The 21,352-nt window shown below is 40.1% G+C and overlaps 1 protein-coding gene across 1 annotated transcript; it reads right to left on the bottom strand.

Moving 5' to 3' along the window:
- Nucleotides 1-18,523: 18,523 nt before the first annotated feature.
- LOC135697426 (phosphoenolpyruvate carboxykinase [GTP]-like) lies at nucleotides 18,524-20,657 on the bottom strand. The gene is made up of 3 exons (XM_065217090.1): nucleotides 20,569-20,657; nucleotides 19,912-20,506; nucleotides 18,524-19,852 (listed from the first exon to the last, which is right to left on the bottom strand). The coding sequence occupies exons 1-3, from the start codon at nucleotides 20,595-20,597 to the stop codon at nucleotides 18,533-18,535; spliced, it is 1,944 nt and encodes a 647-aa protein (XP_065073162.1). The 5' UTR covers nucleotides 20,598-20,657; the 3' UTR covers nucleotides 18,524-18,532.
- Between the last annotated feature and the right edge of the window lie 695 nt (nucleotides 20,658-21,352).

Raw genomic sequence — 21,352 nt, 5'->3', positions numbered from 1 at the left:
GTCAGCCGGAAAGTTCAAGACAAGCCTCCAGTTCAACGAATGTGTTTTGTCGGTTTATATTTAGCGGCTGGGAATGTTTTCGAGCATCTGTATCCGTGTTCTATATATATTTCATAACGAGAATGATGATTTTCAGAAACAAAAAAAAAACAATACTCACGGATTGTAGTAGTCCACGAGGTGCGGCATTTCTGGAGTATATTCCGGTTTCAACTATTTGTAAATAAATTATTTTGTGTTTTCATTTACGAGTAAGTTAGTTTCAAAGCTATTCTTCTACAAAGTATTGCTTGATTCACAAAAATAATGAGCAAGATCGGTTGTTGTTGATAGTTGTTTGTTGATTGACGATGTGGCTCCAGCATCTCGCGCCATTTATATTTCATTTAGTGATGAGAATTGTAATTGGAAGCATGAGCTATGCGCATACGTGTATGCTCCACAACATCTTATCATTCTCGATGGTGATTGGTGCATTCCGGGAGGTAATGTCCGTCTGGGTTTTAGTTCGTACACAGATGAGCCGGTTGGAATCAATATTTTGACTAGAGGGTGTCTGTTTGCTACAGATTGGTGTCACCATTTTTTTTTTGGAATATTTCTCAAATTGAAAAGTAAACATACTTGACATGCACAGTTTTATACACCAACTGCTCATTTGTTAATTACTTTTCACTCAGTTGATAAAATTTGTTTTTCTTTGAATGTCTATAGTTTACTATAGACATGCAAAGAATAGGTAAATCTTAACATTTGAATCAACACCAATGTATTTTTACACTGAAAGTCCGAGATGTGCAGCAAGCATTACTCATTTCATTTTTACAACGCAAAAATAAATACAGTTTGTTACTAGAATTAAAATCTACTACGTATCTATTACAAGCTTAAACTCGATTCTATCGATTGCTTTAAAAAAAAACTTTGTTTTGTCAACCGTGTGCAAAGTTATTAGCAAATGAGCAGTTCGTAACCAAAACTGTGTATGCCAAGCATGCATGTCATACAGTGGAATTTCGGTTTTATCTGGGTTTTAATTTAATTCTCGCTTTAATCACGAAAAATGTTTCGCATATGTCACGTTTTTGGGAATTGCATAAATAACTTGAAAACTTCCATTGAATTATGGAAGCACAGATGTAGATAAAACAATAACATGCTACGAATGCATTGTAAAACATCATTAGCGAATGTTTACGATTGTTAACTGTTATTATGCAAAGGAAAGGGCGTTATACTTAGGGATAGTTTGTTTATTTGTTAATTTGATTATTTGTTGTTTCATCTTCGATTAAAAATAAAAATCGTACAGACTACTTTACCTTATATTCTTAATCCTATTTTAAAAGTACTTCTGCAAATCACAAAATCGAAATCCTCGTTGGTATCGTTAAAAGCTCGCAGACAAGCGTCGAATGGATTGTTGAAACCGTAACCACTCCGGTGAGCCGGCACAGCGACAAGTTGTGAGCTCCTCAACTGTCGGGGTGGAACGTATAGAGGTACATCCTGTAGTAGTTGAGGACAATCAATGTTGCCACGCAGTAAGTCGAAAATAACTAGTTGCTGAATGTTTGTGCGCCTAGCACGTAAGGTTTCCAAATCAATCAGCATACAGCGTGCAGTGTAGTCAGGCAGATTTAGCGGGTCGTTCCATGGAAGGTTGCGCAGCGCGAATCGAATGAAAACCTTCTGAATTCTTTCGACTCTGATGATCAGCGATGCGTGATAAGTGTCCAGACAGAGGCCGCGTATTCCAGGATGCTACGTACCAAAGTACAGAACAATGTTTTTTGTGCAAAAATGTCTGTAAACTGCCACGTATAGCGTCGAATGCTTCCAAGAACCGTAGAAGCTTTAGCCGTGACAAGTGCAACATGTTCGTTGAATCTTAACTTCGAGTCAATAGTAACACCAAGATCACAAATTGAGGTAACACGCTCTAATGACACGGATCCAATTGTGTATTGGTGGTTGACGGTGGTGCTCCGACGGGAAAACGATATCACCTTGCATTTTCCTGTGTTGACACTCATACCATTTTCTTGGCACCATAGGAGTAGCCCATTTATGTCATTTTGCAGGGCGAGGCAGTCGAGTACGGTCGCGATGACTCTGAACATCTTCAGGTCGTCGGCGAACATTTGCTTAAATGAAGAAATCTGAAGGCACAGATCGTTGACGAAAAGGACAAACAGCATTGGGCCGAGCACACTTCCTTGCGGTACTCCCGAAGTAATTGCAAAGGCCTTCGAGCGTGCAGAATTGATCGAAACGAAGGAATGGCGGTCGGTCCAAGTAAGAGAAAATCCAATCAACTAACCAAGTAGGGAATCCAATAGCTCTTAATTTTTCGGCAGCGTACACGTGTGGCACTGTGTCAAATGCATTTGAAAAGTCGATGTAAATGAAGTCCACCTGTCACCGGGCTTCAACCTCTCGAAACAGAGTATTAGCATAGAGGTAACTCTAAGACAAGAAGGTCCCGAAGAAACGTGCTCAACTTTTTGGCTCAGCTCTGGTACTCTCTTCGGTCCCAAGCTAATCGATTCACCCCTCGAAACATAGGAAAAACCAATAACCCCTCATTTTATCTGTCAAACTTTCATATCGAATCAAAACAAACATAGTGTAGTACTAGAATTTCAAATAGAATGGGGTCGGTTAATCGATTTGCTTGGGACCAATAGACTAGTCAAGTAGTGAGCCAATTTTAAATTGTTAGTTTCGTATTGATTGTTGGTACTACGAACCGGAATGCAAGAGCAATTTGGATGGATTGGATCATGCAGTGGCGGCGGTTGGATACGGAAAACTCAAAGGAGAAGATTACTGGCTAATCAAGAACTACTGGTCCAACTACTGGGGCAACGATGGATATGCTTTGATGGCGGTGAAGGGTAACAACTGTGGCCTTATCACCGATGCGACGTATGTAAATTTGAAGCAAGATGTCCGTTTAAATTATAATTAAGTAAAAGAATAGTTTTATTTTCAAATATGTGTCATCTTATACGAGATGAAATAAATGGTTCTAGATTTTTTAATAAAAATAAAAGTTTATTAGGTTGAGTGGAAGCATTAAAAATTTCGTGTTATTGTGCCGTGAAAAGTAGTCGGTCAATTGGTTGTCTACCAAACCAAGCTCATTTTAACAATACCGAACTAATTTTCACGGCACAATCAAACGGAATTTTTATTGCTTCATCTTAAACTAAGGGCCTGTTCATAAACTACGTAGACAGTTTTTTGGGATTCTTGACCCCCCCCCCCCTCCCCCTGCGTAGACAATCTTCCATACAAATTTTTTAAAAATTTGTATGGGCCGTGGATAATTGTCAACCCCCCCCCCCTAAACTGTCTACGTAGTTTATGAACAGCCCCTAATTAACTTACATTTTTTTAAACTGAATGTAACTTATTGAGGTACTAGGATCGAATTCTCCCGGATCTCCAATCCGATGGTAAAACCCAACGTCTTAGCTTGAGATCCTTCTTCTTGGTATAAATCATTCCGACGTCGAAAACCTCCTAGAGCTTCTTGCCCGTAATGATCACCTTCAGCAATTCATCTTCCAGATTGAACAGTAAGGTGTAGTGCTTCTGAATTGTTTCCGTCAGATTGACCAGCAACGTTCGGACGACATTGGAGTAGTAGGACTTGTAACGCGCACCCAGAGCACAGATGATCGATCCAAAGTGCAGATAGTTCTTGTCGCTGAATGCACTGAACTTTAAGCTGTAATTACCACCCGACTGGATAATCGCCGGGTAGTACATGTCCAACTAGTTGGTATCCACACCGGAGACGTACCTTTTATCCTTCACCCAACAAACAATTTTAGCTGCAGATCAGCTTATACAGACAAACATTAGCTGCATAAGGCAATTTTCGGCTGTATAAGCTAGTCTGCAGCTAAAATTGTTAGTTGGGCAGTGCCTGCTCGACACCCTCCGACAGTTTGGCACATTTTACTTTCTTATCAGCATCCATAATCTACATGATGTGATCCTTGAGGTACTTGTTGAATACGTCTACCGTCTGTTGGTGATAACCGTGGAGTCCTCCTTGGAGGGCGTGATGTACGCGATTGAGACGCTGATGTCCACCATGTCGAAGTGTCCTTGATGAAGGCTCGCCACGATTCACAGAATTCACCCGGGAAGTTGTTCTTGGAAAAGACGCTCAACGTTTTGCCATCCTTGGATCCCTTAATCGCCTCTAGCAGCTTTTCAAAATTGGCCATGTTGGTTTCCTCGTCTACGCCGACTGCTATCAGAATGCAATCCACCTACTGCAGCGAATCATCATGGACTCTGGTTCCTTCCAGCTGGCATAGAGGCGTTTTATTCGTCGGTAGAAGGAATCCTTATCGAGCACGATATTCGAAATTTTCGGGGTAGTTGCGATTGCAAACCTAAACATTCAAGCTGTCAGAAACACTGGGTTGTCAAATATACCATACTATTCGCATTTTTTGAAAAAGTTCGGCTTGCTCTATGCCCAGCACTGCCGGCACAATCGGCACACCAGCGGTACACTTGCGGCACTCTGAAAAAATGTTGACCCAAGATTGGTGTGCGGAGTGACCTACCCCTTGGACGGAACCATCGAAACAATTTGAATTTGCTACTACTAAAGTAATATTAGTCTGTTTATTGATTCTAATATTAGTGTTTCAGTCATAAATTTGTAATTGAGTTCTTTACGGGTATTGGGGTAATTGCATATTCGTAAAATATCGTTGTGCTCAGAAAACGAAGCCCTTTCACAATTGAATGTTTTTGAATGTTGCCTACTAAAGGTAAAGCGCAAAGTGGTTTTAGGCTCTCTGAATGTTTACAATAAATAATATTATTTAGACAGAACTAAGGAAAAATGGACCGCACGTAGATTGTATAAAATGACAAACAAATAATTTTGATCTTTCCTTTAAACGTAGACCGAGGGGAGCGACTCTACACACTTAGAAATGATTACCGACTTCGGTCATTTTTACGGAACTTTCAACCGCTGAACTGTTCGGTAAAAATAAGGCATTTTAATTAATTTGTTTTAAGGCTTCAAAGCAAAGAAGACTTCGCCGTAAAGGCAAAAACTGGGTTTGAATTAAAGACTGTACTCGAAAACAGTGAGACACATTGATTGTGTTGTTACTTTTTAGCGTGTGGGTAAAAATTGATGAAATTTTGACTGAATCTAGCTAAAAGTGTAATGTTCACGCTGGCAGAATTTCACCACAATCTGTCAAATGGTTATCAATATGGATCGGGAAACACCTAGCAATCCATCCTTCGACGATTGCCCGGGTGGTGAAGTCATTCAGGGAGACCCAGATGACCCAGCGATGGGCAGGTTGTGGCAGAAAACCGAAGGCAGCTGACCCGGTGAAGGCCGAAGAAGGCGGATGTTCCCATCTGGTTTGTCCAAAAAACGATGAAACGTGCCGGCATCCACGTCTACAAAGTTCGAAAGGCACCGAACCGGAACGGCAAACAAAACACGGTGGCCAAAACCCGCGCCAGGAAGCTGTACCGGGTGTGACTGACGAAACCGAGGTGCGTTGTATTGGACGTCGAGACTTACATCAAGGCGGACACAAAGTAGTAGCCGTTGCAGAAGTTTTACGTTCCTGAGGAGGTAAGGAAGAAGAAGGTGAACATATTCGTCGAAAAGTTCTTGGTTTGGCAGGCCATATGTTTGTGCGGCAAAGATAAGCTAGCCGTACATCACGACGGTTACCATCAACGGGAAAATCTACCGGGACGAATGTCTCCAGAAGCGCCTCCTACCTTTCCTGTGGTCTCACGGAGGTAAGACGCTGTTTTGGCAGGATTTGGCATCCTGCTACTACGCACCGCCGGTGTTAGACTGATACAAAGACAACAATGTTGTTTTTGTACAAAATGACGTCAACCCACCGAACTCGCCGGAACTTCGCCCGATTGAAAAGTTTTGGGCCATCACTTAAGGTGTTGTAGAACGAGCTGGCTTTGAAGAAACAGTGGGTAAAAGTATCAAAATAAGTCATCATTGCCCAAAACCTTATGAATGGTGTCAAGGGCAAGGTGCGGGCATTCGGTTATTGAGCGGAAATCGAATAAGGCAATGAAGTAGAAACCTAATTAGAATGTTGTTGTTTATTCCCTGAAGGTTTGAAGAAAATCTGACTTAAAATGAATTTTTGTCTGTCTCACTTTTTTCGAGTAAAATGAAATTAGAATTAGAAAACGTACTAAAGTAAATTGCGTCGCTTTTTTATACAAATGCAAAAAGACTGACAAAGTCTCACCATCGATCGCTAAAAAGATAAATCAACAATCAATACGAAACTAACGATTTTATATTGGCTCACTACTTGACTAGCCAATTGGTCCCAAGCAAATCGATTACGTACCCCATTCTAGTCAAAATTCTAATACTACACTATGTTTGTTTTGATCGAGGGGGGTGACACATCTAAATCTCAATTCTAGTTGCTCAACGAATCTCACACTAGCGAATCAAACATCGAAAAATCTTCTTTGATTTCTCGCATCTACTTGCATCGCGCATCATTTTTTTGCAGGAAATCTTCAAAATTGTCATCAATCTTCTTCATATCTACTCAGCGTGCGCACAGCTAACCACAGCAAAACACAATTTTCCCTGCATCGTGGATAGAGTCGCCCCCCTCGGTTTTGATTCGCTATGAAAGTTTGACAGATAAAATGAGGGGCTAGTCGATTTTCCTATGTTTCGAGGGGTGAATCGATTAGCTTGGGACCGATGATAGTACCAGAGCTGAGCCAAAAAGTTGAGCTCGTTTCTTCGGGACCTTCTGGTCTTAGAGTTACCTCTATGGTTAAATCTCCGATAGAATTTGAAAGCAAATATGCCATCCTATGAAAAGGTTTTCGCAAAATTCCCGTATTAATATGTTATAACTCTCCAGTCTGGACAGCGTTTAAGCCATCGATTCAACCTCTGCACTGTAAGAAAAGACCTGCCATGTATCGAATGATTCGTCATACGGTGTGTTAACAAATGCCAATTTCTTGTTTTCGAATGAAACCCGCTACAAGTGAAAAGGATGCCAAGCATAAAGTGAAAATCATTTTTAAAGTAGATGATAATGGACATGAAACTTGTATGAATTAAAAATTGTTCCCGGAATGTACCAAACCAAACGAACTTAATCTTATATCTGAGAGATAAATGTATCATGGAAGGCCCATAACGAGAATCATTCATTTTCATAATGAACTGTTGGTGTATGAAACTGTGATTGAAAATGCAAAAAGTCGACAGCGATTTTTCTGACAGATATGTTGAAAAGCACTTAACTTTAATTTTTCAAATTGAATTTTGAGTTTCTGTAGGCTGTTATCTTCAATGATGGGTAAGTTTTAGTTTAGTTTATACTTCGGTTTATATTAAATTAATTAATATGATTTCAATTTAAGATAATTATACAACAGTACAGTGAAGATGATTGTTCGCCACATAATTGTGACGTCGAACACTGGAGGCCGAGTAACGTTCCCAGCAGGAGATTCAGAAACGGTACCAACAAAACTTGCTCTACAACGGTGCCGTTCGAACGCGGGAAGGTGTCATGGACAGTTTCTTAGAGGCACTGCAGACGGGATCGGTGTTCGATAATCAGGATCAACGATAACGATGGGGACCATGACCTGCGGGAGCGGAGCGGAGGGCGCAACTGAATCGAAGCGAACAGGAATCACATCTAATCTCAGTTGGGAGATGCTCTCGGAGCTATTGCGACCTTTGTAGGAACTACTTAGCTCGAGGTACATAGGTGTACGGACTGAAAGATCGACTCTACTTATAATTATATAAAAATAAAGAAATGTAATACTCAAATTTTTACCTATTTTCAACAGACAATGTTGCTATAACTATTACTCAGTATTAATAAGAATCGTATTTAATTAACTAATTATTTTCATTTGATTAACGTCCACCTATGCTCTCAAAAATTGAACTATAATCATCCTAGATTAGGATGATAAGCATCCAAGTTATTGTGGTTTTAACAGATGATGAACTGAATGAATCATCTGATAATAGTTATAGGGCTTGGGTGAAGCAATAATGATTCGATCAAAGGATGATGTTTTGGTTCAGTGTGGTGGTGAAAGAAGAACGTCAAAAGAGTGATTGTGAGCAGACATTTTTGCCATGAGACATATTTAGGAAGCGAAACACTATTTCACCTTTCCTGATAAATTGATTCAGTTCATTGATGCTCAAAAACTTGATTTACAGTTGAAAAGTTTAATTCTGTATCATTTTTGCAAGGATCCTGCTAGTATTCAGGAATATTTATGTTGAGAAAAATGGAAAATTATAATAGCAATGCTTTAGTGGTTATGATAGGTATGATCTTCCGGACTTCTTGTGTGTGAATAGTTTAGGTGCAAATCAGTTCAGATCTGAGCAGTGCAGTTTCGAACCCCTTCGGATACGGTGGTGTTTAAAGTTTGCTCTCTATTTTGTGCGTTCGTTTTCATAGTTTTGGCTGTATTTGCCGGATTAGCGTTGGCACTCTGCCTCCCGGACGGTTATACGTGTGTGATTGGTAGTTTTCTCGCTTTCCAAGAAGTTTTAGAATCGAGAAAGAAAACATGATTCACCATGTTTGCATGCATCAGAAGATTTGGCGCTATCTGCGTTGTTTGATTTCTTTTTCTCCCGGACCAGAAATTTGTGGCAATTTCAGTTTTTGATGTTGGTTAGTTCGCAACTATTTTTGAAACAAAATTAAGTGTTTTCAGTGCATTCCCGGTTGATTTTAAGTGGAAATTCCATGTCACAAAAATGCCCACCGATTCCTGTTTTTTCGACGACGACGGGTCTGCTTTCGCGAGAGTGACGTTTATTGGATCCGTTTCTTTTAACGGCTTTGTTTTTTGCAATCAGCGGTTGTAAGTGTGTTTGAGAATTTCATTGCCTCCTGGTCACGCTTTCATCGTGTAGTTCAATCGAGAGTCTTTCAGAGACGATAGTTTTTGTTTAACTGCAGAAAGATATAATAAACGGCGCCGGTGGTGTAGTGGTAAGCGTGATTACCTCTCACCCCAGCAGGCCTGGGTTCAATACCAGTCGGTGCCGCCGGGATGTTCTGAGGCATAACATCTCTGATCACGCCTTCCTTCGGATGGGAAGTAAAGCCGTTGGTCCCCGGTTCATGAGTTGATGGGTCGATAGGTAGGGTCCAGGTGTGGGAGCTGCCTTCCTGGCACGTCGGTAGCATTGGTGCTCAGCACGGAAAACAAGATCGACGGAAAAAACAAACCAAAGGAAAAGAACCCACGTGGTTTCCTTTACATACATACATACAAATCAGTTCAAAAACAAGACAATTGCTGATGGAAATTAGTAAGACGTTCAATGAAAAGTGTTTTAATTTGCGTTGTGAAAAATCCCTATTCTGATGTACACAAACGGTTTGGTTGACGTTTCCTCTTGAACTCGCCTGGTGCACTCTTAATTGATGGTGCATTAAAAAGGCCTACCCAACAAACAATCGCCTATTGAAGAAACGACTTCTTGATGATTTTATTCAACTGCATGCTTAATAATACTTGTACAATTTTTAATAATAACTTCTGTTCAGGCTCTGTTCACACAAATCTTGAGAATTTATTCAACCACAACATGTGTTGGCTAAGGTATGTTGAGAAGCTTTTATTCGACTTCCTTTGAGTTGAACAGATTCGGTCAATTTTTTTTTATTATTCAGCGTTTGTTAGACATCTTCTTCATTAGATAGCGATAATTTATACGCTTGATTATCATTTGAAGTAACGTTTAAATTATACTATATTATACATTTATTAAACGATTATTCAACTGCAGGAAAATTAACCTGAAAACAGTAGAAGAACAACAGACACAGCGTTGTCTTTCCTATAGTGATTGTTTTCATTATTTCTGACGAGGTACGCACCACAACACAACAGATGCTAGAAAATTTATTACATGTCCGTTGCATGGGTTCCAACCCATGTACCTTCCGATCACCAGCCGCTTGCCTTGCCATCTGAGCTATCCTAGTTGTTGCTCAATATTCAATAAAAGCTTGCTTGAAACTGAATACCTATCAGCACTCCCGATCGTCCCAAGGTCCAGTGGGAATCATTAATTCATTCATCGTTGTTTTACATGAGACCAATTCTACCTCTTCATCTCTCCAATTTCCAAGGAAAGGATGCTGGGTTATTTATTAAACTAAATCAACGAATGTGTTGTCGTGAATGATGTAATCGATGTTAAGATTTAGAACACATATAAAAAAGGGTTGAGCTGGAATTGAACTCGCGACCTTCTACTTGGAACGCGAAAACGGTGACCACTACTCTACTGATTTCGTCTTGTTGTTAGACGGAACCAGTGTTGTGGAATAATGAATCTAATACGTCGTTTATAAAGCATTTACAAAGCATGAAACCATAGTGGTGTAAGAGCTATTTTGCTGCCTGTATTCACCTTTATACAGCAATATTGTAAAGCAATGCAATTAAATCTAATAATGGAGCTAGAAGACATAAGCATGTTATTAAATCAATTGAAAACAATCGATTTAAAGCGTCAATTTATGTGCAAATTACACTTATTCAGTTTGTTATTGGATTGAACTTCTGGTGTGGAATCAGGAAGACAGTCAACGTTTATAAAGCTTTTAAATAGTAAATAAATCAGATCAGAGCAAACAACGGAATAAAGGCGCATCTATCGCTCTCAATGAGGTTTTATTCAGCATTGTACACTGTTATACAGCATTTATTCAATATGCATGCTTCTTTGTGACTCTGAATTGTTTGTTGGGTATGCCACACGCTTATGTTATGACCAAAATTGTGAATAAAATCTAAAAAAAATCAAGCTATTTTTGGTAGCTTTTCGGCCATAGTGGTCCACAGGTATCAATTTTCGTATAAACTGAGATACTTTTGGCAAACCTTTGGTGCATCTCTCAGAAGAAACACGCTATCCCGAGGAGATTCCACGCTGTTTTGGCCATAACTACAGACAAACAACACGGGTCATTATCAAACTAGGGTTGTAAACAGTAAACATACACAGTTCGAAAAATTTGTGTAAATTTTTATTCAATATGATGCACATAAAAGGAGCGTCACATCTCATCTAAATTTACATAATAAATCGTGTAAAATTCAGAGACATTTCATGAAATGTTACAAATATTGTTTTTTCAAATGCTCAAATTTTTAAACAACATTGCTTATTCTCAGTTGCTCGTTTGCGTGAAGCGAAATATAAGTTTACGTGAATGAATGCTTACATCATAATTATAATTCAGAAATTTTTGCTGTGTACGACAGCTCGAAATGAAATATCAGGATTTACCGCTAGGTGGCAGTTCATTGCTCTTATAATAAAAAAAAACAAACATTGCAAACATTAATCCGCATAATTTTAAAGGAGAAGCAAGAAGCCAGTAGTTTTGAAAAACAATGTGGTTTAAATGGTAAAATAAACCAGATTTAAATAAAGCTAAATTTACGATCAATGAATTATCCCAATAGCCTTCAACCGTGCAGTCCCATTTTAAGCTCTCTGATGTTGAAAAATACTATTGAAAGATGTGTAATCTATTTTTGAGTGGAATCTTCCGCTGGGTTATTATTCTCAGATTTCTTTTATTTACTCCTCGCGAATTAAAGATGACGCTGGCAGGATTTAACGTCATAACACTCTACTGATTTCTTCCACAATGACGTAAACAAGTACCAAGGGGCAAAGCAACCTGCCTCCACATTAAATTTGCTTGCGCACGCAATTATTGTGCGATAGGAGATGCCTTTCGATTTTTTTATCTCTTCAAAACATTGAATGTAAAAGCACCATCACCAATCTGCGGTTATCAGTTGCGCTCCGTTTCTGAATCCTGTGGGCAACGTTCATACCGTGATGGACATTTTCTGCTGATGGTTGTCTTTCTGTTAGACTTTGTAACCAGGACGCTGCTGTTTGTTATCACTCTGCGTTGGATGCAACGGCTAAATATGAGTTGTTTTTATCAAGTTTGACGTCAAACTGTTTGAATTGAAGGTCGGATGTTTGATGCGAATCTGGTTTTGTTGAGGCTATTTTCAGTTGTTTTGCAATTGAGTGAGTAAGGATTTTGTAACGCGTGGAGTAACTAGATCGCTGACCTGTTGCCACTTGGCATAGAGAGGGTCGTCTCTGTTGGATGGGTATACAGCCAATATTGAAAATGTTGGTTGGTGTAGTAAAGCGGAGTCTTAGACATCTGCTTTTGTGCGGTTTTTGTATGAGCAGTTGATGTGTGTGTCAAGTAATTGGTTAAGTAAAGCTAGTAGTAGTAGTAAAATTACGTTCTATTTTCATTGATTATGATGTTTACATTTGATCTTATATTTAAATTGATTTACCCAGAAGGGCGCTTCATCTTTGATTGATTGATTTTTTTCCTCTGTTCGGGACATAAAACCACTGCGACCAGTAATTTGATATATTGTAGTATTATATCTCGTGTTCTTAGTTTAGTGCATGTCGTATTACTTCATCACTATCGAGAAATGATGAAGCGTTCGGTTTTGATACAGTTGTCATCCTTGCTTTCATCGCAAGGAATGACACCCATAATGACCATGCATCAGAAGCCTAGTCTTAACCACTTCAAACTAGAGAACAACGAATAGAAGATTAGGAATCACATTAGATTCACATTCACATAGATGAAGACTAACTAACCCATTTTTTCCTTGTTTCAAGATCATCCTCGGTGGACAAAGCCGAGATTTGTCGCTATCAACAAGACATAAAAAGCAACAAGGACTAAGATGTGTTCCTTTGATTACTGAAAAATCCTGATTGTTTGATTGGTGTATTTTTTGTTAAAATATTTCAATTTTCAACTAGTCATTATTTTCCTTTTGGGGCATATTTAGATTTAAGTAAATTTGAATCTAATAAGGTACACGCTTATAAGATTGTGTGTGTTATCGTGTTATCCGGAAACTTAGGTTTTATCTATGGTAAATGCATAAGGATCCATTACAATGAACACTTATTTAGGCATTTGACAGCTTGTTTGAACATTATCATCATTTGTGTCACCAAGTAATGGATAGTCAAATATTATCAACATACGGCGTTCATGACGCATGCAATGCATTACCGTTGGTATGATAGTCACTTTATCTAACACGTGAAGCCAGGGATGTAGTGAGGGTGTGGGGAAAACGACCCCCACCAAGGGCGACAAGAGTATCTTCTCAAAAATTTTCACGAAATTCATTCCATTGCACAATGGTCCCAAAGCCGTATTTAGTAAGACAAAAATGTTTGCGCTAAAACCGTTCGTTTTAGGCATATGGTGTGTTGGGGAAAGATTCTTCATATTTTTTGGCTGATCATTTCATGTCAGTGAAATTAGGGTGATCCATAAAATTGATGAATTGAAAATGCAAACTTTTTGTATTGTTCGAGATAGACCAACGTAATGCTCTAAAAAGTTGTAGAAAATCTGATTTGCAGCAACTTTGCCCAAGACATCAAATTTTCATCTCTTATGGTTAATGAGTTATGATTTTTTTTTAAACAAGCATGTTACGGTGGCCCCTGAAAAATTTGTTTTCTATGAATATCTTTTCATACGTTCATTTCTCTTAAAAACAATGTTCTAGACACTTTTAGAACCTTCAATGACAAATACTTTTGCTCAGAAAACTAAGTTGCTATCTTTTTTTATTGGAAAGTTATAGGTGATTTTCTTCAAAAAAAATGGCACTTTTCAATTGTCAATATTTCTAAAATGAGCAAACCGATTTCCAAATGTTTAATTTCATTCAAAAATTGTTGTTTGTTACATTTATGGTGGGAAAACTGTGAGAGCGATTTTTGTTTAAAGCATTTAATTTAATTTTTTTAAATTAATATTTTTATGCAAAAAACTTCCATAACTCTTCAAATGAAGGAGATAGTATTTAAACTACTTGGGCGCCATTAAAAGTTCTAAAAGTGTCTAGAACAATGTTTTTGCAAGAAGTCAATGTATGAAAAGATAATTGTGAAAAAAAGATTTTTAGGTGAGGTTTTAACAGATTGTTCCAAAGCATACCACAGTATACATATTTGAATCTTAGCGTCCATATAAAGTAGTGATAATAGCAAGTTATGGTATCTTTGACACCGTCAAGCTAAATTGATTCATTACACGTGCGATACGCAACGGCAAAGCCTTCTTTGATTAGCAATTAGGACGATGGAGGTGTTCTTAAAGATTTCCTATCGATCGGAGATGGACAAGCCAACAAAATCGAATGAAAGTGTTTGTCAGCGAGAAATCACAATACGGAGTGAGTTAAAACGCAAACTTGGCCTCAGGCAAAGATATCCCACTATTCAATTCCTCAAACAAGACAATGGATACACCACCCTTATGCGATCGCAGTGCCACCTGGTGAGAGCATATTCAATCTTTTGTCCCCCGCCAACTTCACCACCAGGGCTCAATAAACTGACAGGTGTCAGCATGACAGATGCCAGCGCGGACGATATCATCCTTATCCTCATTATATTGCGGTAGCAAGATTGACACTTTATTCGCAAAAGAAACACTAGCGAAAATCAATCACACCTCGAAGCTCGCATCATGAAGGGCTTTTAATACATTTTGCTTTCGAGTGAAAGAGTTTCCAATATCGCCACCGGTATCAATAAGATGCAAATCTCTAATAGTAATTGATGATTGGCGAAGCTGTTGCTCAAAATAATCTTTATAAGCATAGAAGGAAACATGGAAAAGACATTTCCTCTCCCCAAACCAAGCGCAATGTGGGCAGAAGCGGAACGGAAACGGAAAGTTTTAAAGTTGTCACAAATCACATCAAGATGCCTAACCGAAGTCGATTTGGTTCTAACTAGTCCGACAAGTAGGCTTACTCAGATCGGGCTTTTCCGCTACCGCTGCCGTTCCGCTTCCGCTGTTATTGCGCTTGGGCCTTTATTCCAACACCACTGGAGATGCAACGTATCGAAATCATTGCTAAACAAACGAAATAAAATATTCCGTTTTCTTTGGCAAGCGCAGCACGGATTCTATACAAAAATTACGTTGGAATAATGATTAATTTCCTATTTTATATCGTAGGAAGGTATTTGACAAAACCAGTTAATGCAAACGCAAACGGAAGCTGCCAAAACTGAATTCGGCCGATGAGTGATGACACCACTTTGTGTTTTGATTTGCGCTGTACCGTCCGCTCAGTGGTGTGGGTTCGTACATGCATAGATTTTGGTGTGCGTGTTTTCTTCCAACGCTGCAGTTCAACGTTGTCTAGTCACAAACCGTTTGGCGCTGTTATCAGTCTCTATAAATTCCAAAAAGTGAAAGGGGTCTGCCTCAGGATAAGTGAACCATTACCAAGCGGAGGAAACAGCAATGACGGGAACACTGCACGCAAAATTTTTCAGAGAGTGGCGTACAGTATGTGAAATAACTGGACTAAACAAGGAGTTGCTTGAAAGAATCTACACTATTCTTGTCGTAATCAACAGTAAGCGCCAAATAAACGGTGAAGCATTTCGTGCCTATCTAGAATCAACTGGAATACTCTAGTCAGCGAGTAAGGGTGGTATCACCTCTCTCCAACACTGCACAAAATTCTGGTCCACGGTAGTGCGATTGTCAAACACTCTATTGTTCCAGTGGGGATGTTGAGTGAAGAAGCTTTAAAGGCCACCCACATTAGATCCGTTTGCGTTGCTTTGACGTAAATTTGACAGTTAGACAATAGATTTAGCTGTCACTTTGCCGCAATGCGTCCGATCCGATGAACGGACAGGTGTACATAAAAGAGTGCCTCCAGAAGCGGCTGCTTCCTCTCCTGAAGGCCCACAACGTCCCAACAATCTTCTGGCCGGATTTGGTCTCATGCCACTACTCCAAGGACGTGCTGAAGTGGTATGCGGACAATAAGGTCAATTTCGTGCCGAAAATGTTCAACCCTCCCAACACTCCGGAGCTCCACCCCATCGAGAAGTACTGGGCGATTATGAAGCAGCACCTTCTTAAACGACCTAAGGTAGTGAAGACAGTCGAGGAACTGAAGAAAGTATGGGTTTACATGCAAAAAACGGTTGATTCACAGGTTGTGCAGAATCTTATGGCCGGGGTTAAGGCCAAGGTGCGGGCATTTGCGTATGGACTGTAAATAAAATACGAGTAAAATGGTAAAATGAAGTTTAATAGTTATTTCTCAATCCCTGAAAATTTGATGGCAATCGGATGAAAACTCGAATTTTGCGAATCAATTTTGTGTGTGGCAATTTCATCGTGGACACCCTTTAATGTTCGTGGGCCTTTCGAGACACGCAACAAATCCATAAGGAAATTCCGTGAATTCCATTCTCGCAAATTCAGCCGATGTGCCAACATCGAGGATGTATTTTATCGATTGTTACTTACATCTGATCCGGTTATATCGCTGATGAACAGAAACAGGAATAACCAAACTGACGAAACTCTACCCGAAGAAGCTCTTAAACTTTTAATTGTCAACCATTGATACTTGTCAAACTTAATGGGTATTTAACCCGTAAAGTACCAGGACGAACGAATTTTTTTCAACAAACTCGTTCTCAGCAATGCCTCATCCGATTTTCATAAACTTGGATTTTTATTCTAACTTTTGGCTAGGTACCACCCCCATAGAACCTCGTTCCTCGTGTAAATATGTCTGTGTTTTTTTGAACTTTGACCAAATTTTTTAAAGGGTTGAGTTTTTGAGTGTTTACAAATTTTGAGAACATCGTGGAAGTTTTGGGAATATTGTTTCATATCATGGAACCTCATAAATCGTCGGGTTCTTCTTTTAATATCAGGGCTCTTCGTGGATCTTTAATGGTTTAGGAAATTTCAATATTTTATATTTTATGAATTTCAGGGATCTAAAAAGATCCTAGGGCTAAATGAACTTCGTTTGTCTAAGAGTTTACTTCAAAAAAGCTCTGTGAACTTCGTGGGAGTCTTCTCCAGAGAATTTCCCAGATGTCCAGGAATTTTCTTAAAAAATGATGAGGGTTTTTCTGGAATTTCGTTGAAGTTCGTAGATGTTATGAGATCTTGTTAGAATTAGGTGAGCTTGGAAGAAAAATATGAAACTTCGAAGAAGTTCAAGAACCGCGTAGAAGTTGACGAAAATTTCTAGAACTTGAAGGAATTTTGTATATGTTCTGGGAGTTTTGTAGTAGTTATAGGGTATTCTCTCCCTAGACGGAAGGTTGTTCAAGAAGTATTCAAAAGATCTTCAACTAATGGAATATTTCAATGAAGTCCTCTGGAGAGATATTCAGTGGTGGCCTATAAATTAGCACAATAGGCCGATTTTCATACAAACTAGCCATCTTTGGCATGTTGTAACTATGTTTTGTTATTATAAATTGAGCTGGAATTTTTACACAGAACTACAAATATGCTGAATTTTGCGTGTACGTAATATCAAATTATTGGAAGCACTTGCGCGAAATTGACGGGCTGGTTGCACATTATTTATAGTTCTTAATTGCCGAAGGAAATTTTTAACCATATCGTAAATAACTTTCCTAAGCACGCCGTCGTTTATTGGCAATATGGTTGAAATTTTTAAAAATAAACGCTTCGGAAAATTTGAATTTAAATGTGCTAATTAGTTGGCCATTTTCAAACAGGCCCGGCAATTTCCGGCAAGCGCTTCCAATAATTTGGCCACCACTGTAAGCTGAAAATCCTCTAATGCCATCTCTCAGATATCCTCCCAAAATGGTAAATATTTTTTCAAGGCATTATTTGCATTATTCATCAACATCACGAAGGAGCTTAAAATTTATAGTCCAAATCTTTATTTCTATAGCAAAAATCTCCATAAAGTTGCAGTTGGAAATTAAGTAAAAAATCCCGGGATTCAGGATTTTTTAACGTCCCGGAAAATCTCAGGATATTGGTCCCGGGAAGCCCCCCTTAGGAATGATTTCAATGATGAGCATTTTGTACCAACTTACTGTAACCCACCAAATTCACTGAAGCTTCGCCCTATTGCAACATTTTGAGCTAAATTGATATAGAAACTTTGAAAACATCGTAAAACGATAAAAAATTAATTGAAAATACAATTTATTTTAAAGAGATCAAACTAGTGAAATCAGTTGTTAAACAAAAAATAATAGGTAGGGCCATAAGAAAGTGTGGTAATTTTGGCTAGGAAAGGTGGTATTATAAAATAAACATTCCGTAACTTATATTATTAAGAACCATCCATAACTGACGTAGCATATATTTGACCCCCTCTTCCCTCAAATTCTACGTCATTTGTGGGTGTTCCTTTAGTTGTGTTTCACTACAGGAAGATTTCGAAAGAATCCGATAAAAGGTTGATTTTTAGTGATATCGCATTTTTTACGAACACACTCTTTATTGTCCTTATTGTCTACTTATATAATACTTAAATAATCCTCTAAATCCTTACATACGAAGCCTTAAGTCTACTATTGAACAATTCACATCTGCGCAACGCGGCTCTTCAGTTCATCCAGTTGCTGAGCGATCTCCTGGGGCAAATCGTGCGGCAACTGGTTGTCGAAGTACTGCTTAATGTCCTCGACTTCCTTCAGCCAGAAATCCTTCCGAATCGAGAACAGCTCTTTCTCGTTGACCGGACTGCTCAGATCGGTATAGTTCAGAGCTCCCTTCGACGGAATGCGACCGATGGCGGTTTCTTCGTAGCATTCGTGTTCGTCCACTCGCTGCAGAACCCAATCCAACACCCGGCAGTTTTCACCGAATCCAGGCCACAGGAATTTTCCATCCGAGCCCTTGCGGAACCAGTTGACGTGGAAGATCTTGGGCATGTGCCCTCCCACGGCAGCTGCGCGCTCCTCCATGCTTAGCCAATGCTTCAGGTAGTCACCAAAGTTGTACCCGAAGAACGGGCGCATTGCGAACGGGTCGTTCATGATCATTTTGCCCTTGTGTTCAGCGGCGGCAGTGGTTTCACTTCGCATGGCCGATCCGACGAAGACTCCATGAGCCCACGAGTTGGCTTCGTAGATCAGTGGAACACCCTCTGGGCGACGTCCTCCGAAGAGAATGGCTGAGATTGGTACGCCTTCGTTGTCTTCCCATGCGGGGTCAATGATTGGACATTGACTAGCCGGGGCGCAGAATCGAGAGTTCGGGTGGGCAGCTGGGGTCTTCGATGCACCCATCTTCCACGGCTGGCCCAGCCAGTCAGTGATCTCTACTTCAGGGTCGATTTCTTTTTCCATACCTTCCCAGAAAACTCCGCCATCGGATGTGGCGGCAACGTTGGTGAAGATGGTATTCTTGTAAACTGTTTGCATGGCATTCGGGTTGGTTTCGGATGAGGTTCCCGGAGCGACTCCGAAGAATCCGTTTTCAGGGTTGATGGCTCGTAGCTGTCCCTTGGAATCAAATTTCATCCATGCAATATCGTCGCCAACGCATTCCATTGCATATCCAGGTAGGGTTGGGGTCATCATGGCCAGGTTAGTTTTGCCACAGGCCGATGGAAAGGCGGCAGCAATGTACTTCTTGACACCATTGGGATCGGTGATGCCCAGGATCAGCATGTGTTCGGCGAGCCATCCTTCACGTTGGGCAATGGTGCTTCCGATACGGAGAGCGAAGCACTTCTTGCCGAGCAAAGAGTTGCCACCGTAGCCGGATCCGTAGGATACGATTTCGTTGTTGGCAGGCTTGTGCAGGATGATGGTACGTTCAGGATCGCATGGCCAAGATGGCATGGTGATTTTACCGTTAGCGGGGGTACCAACGGAGTGGAGGCACTTGATGAAGTCCTGTGAGAGAAAAATAGTTAGCGAATGGCCTTATGGACAGGGGTTATCGCAAGACTTACGGAGTTATCGGCAAGCTTCTGCAGCACTTCCAGGCCCATGCGAGTCATAATGCGCATCGAGCAGACAACGTAAGCCGAATCGGTGATTTCAATTCCAAACTTGGACAATGGGGAAGCAATCGGACCCATGGAAAATGGAACCACGTACATGGTGCGTCCCTTCATGCATCCAGGGAAACGAGAACGGATCGCCTTCTCGTAGTCTTCGGGTGTGATCCAGTTGCCGAGGGTTCCCTTGACGCCATCCTTGGGAGTCGGAATGGCCTGCTCGCGGCGCTGGGTACAGATAAAGGTTTTGGACTCGACACGGGCCACATCCGCTGGGTTGGTTCGGGCTAGCCAGCAGTTGTCGTACTTGGGCAGCGGTTGGATGGTTCCGAGTGCGTGAAGAGTATTGATCAAGGTGGCACTTTCCAGTTCGCTTCCGTCGACGATGTGGATCCGATCCGGTTGACACATGGCAACGGATTCCTCGACGAAGGTACGGATCTTGGTCGATAGCTGAGCAACGTGTCCATTGACGATGGAGATGCCACGGATTTGGTTGTCAGTTACGGAGCGTAGCTTCGGAGAGCAGCCAAAAGCGGTTGGCAGCCTGAAGAGAAAGAGTTCCGTTATTGTAGCTCTTTACGGTGCTGTTGGGAGAGTTATACTTACTTGGTGAATTGTTCAATAACTTGAGGCATTTTTAAAACGTTATTTTTTTTGTTATTTTGATAGTTTTAATTTTTTTTTTGATTTTTTGATTTTTGTGATATAATTAAACTTGTACTAATCTTCTCAGAACGATTCGAAACTAGCTTATTTCCTGTTTATAATAGTTATCACTTTTGATTTTAAGAATGCAGCCCTTCTCAAAGTCGACACTTTGTTTCATTTCACACGCTTGAATGGAAACTGATGCTCGAGCGGGTTCCTACTGGTACTTATATACCGTTCTTGGAGCGAGTGTCGTCTTTCTTCGGATCGGATGGTGTTCTTGAGTTTGAGCAACATGAATAAGAAAGGAGGCACAGCACTTATCACTCTCGGCGCTGATTGGTTGACCTCTTTGGTGGCTAGATTACTCGACTCCGAGCCATTATCATCAGCCAAGAAGCTGTAACGTGCCAAATGAGCGCAAACTTGGGATGGTTTTTTGACATTTGGCAATGTTTATGTTATTGAAAGTTCTGATTTCGGGGTTTGTTTGTGTCAATTTAAGCAAACGAAAGTGCGTTAAAGAAAGTTGCAATGTGACGCACAAGATTCACATTAGAAAGTTGTTTGATACAGCACACTTTCGGAATAATATTGTTGAAAACGTAAATGATAACATCCTATCGTATGATTTTCTATATTGCGTGAGTAAACGTTGCATATCTTTTGATAACTGTTGTGATTCATCCCCATAATCTAATTTAATCTAATCTAATCTAATCTAATCTAACACCAATACAGC

This window comes from Ochlerotatus camptorhynchus, unplaced genomic scaffold (genome assembly GCF_037179485.1).
Source record: "Ochlerotatus camptorhynchus isolate MF236.1 unplaced genomic scaffold, CSIRO-AGI_Acam_v1.1 ptg000007l, whole genome shotgun sequence".
NCBI lineage: Eukaryota > Metazoa > Arthropoda > Insecta > Diptera > Culicidae > Ochlerotatus > Ochlerotatus camptorhynchus.
This window is presented reverse-complemented; position numbering and strand designations above follow the sequence as displayed.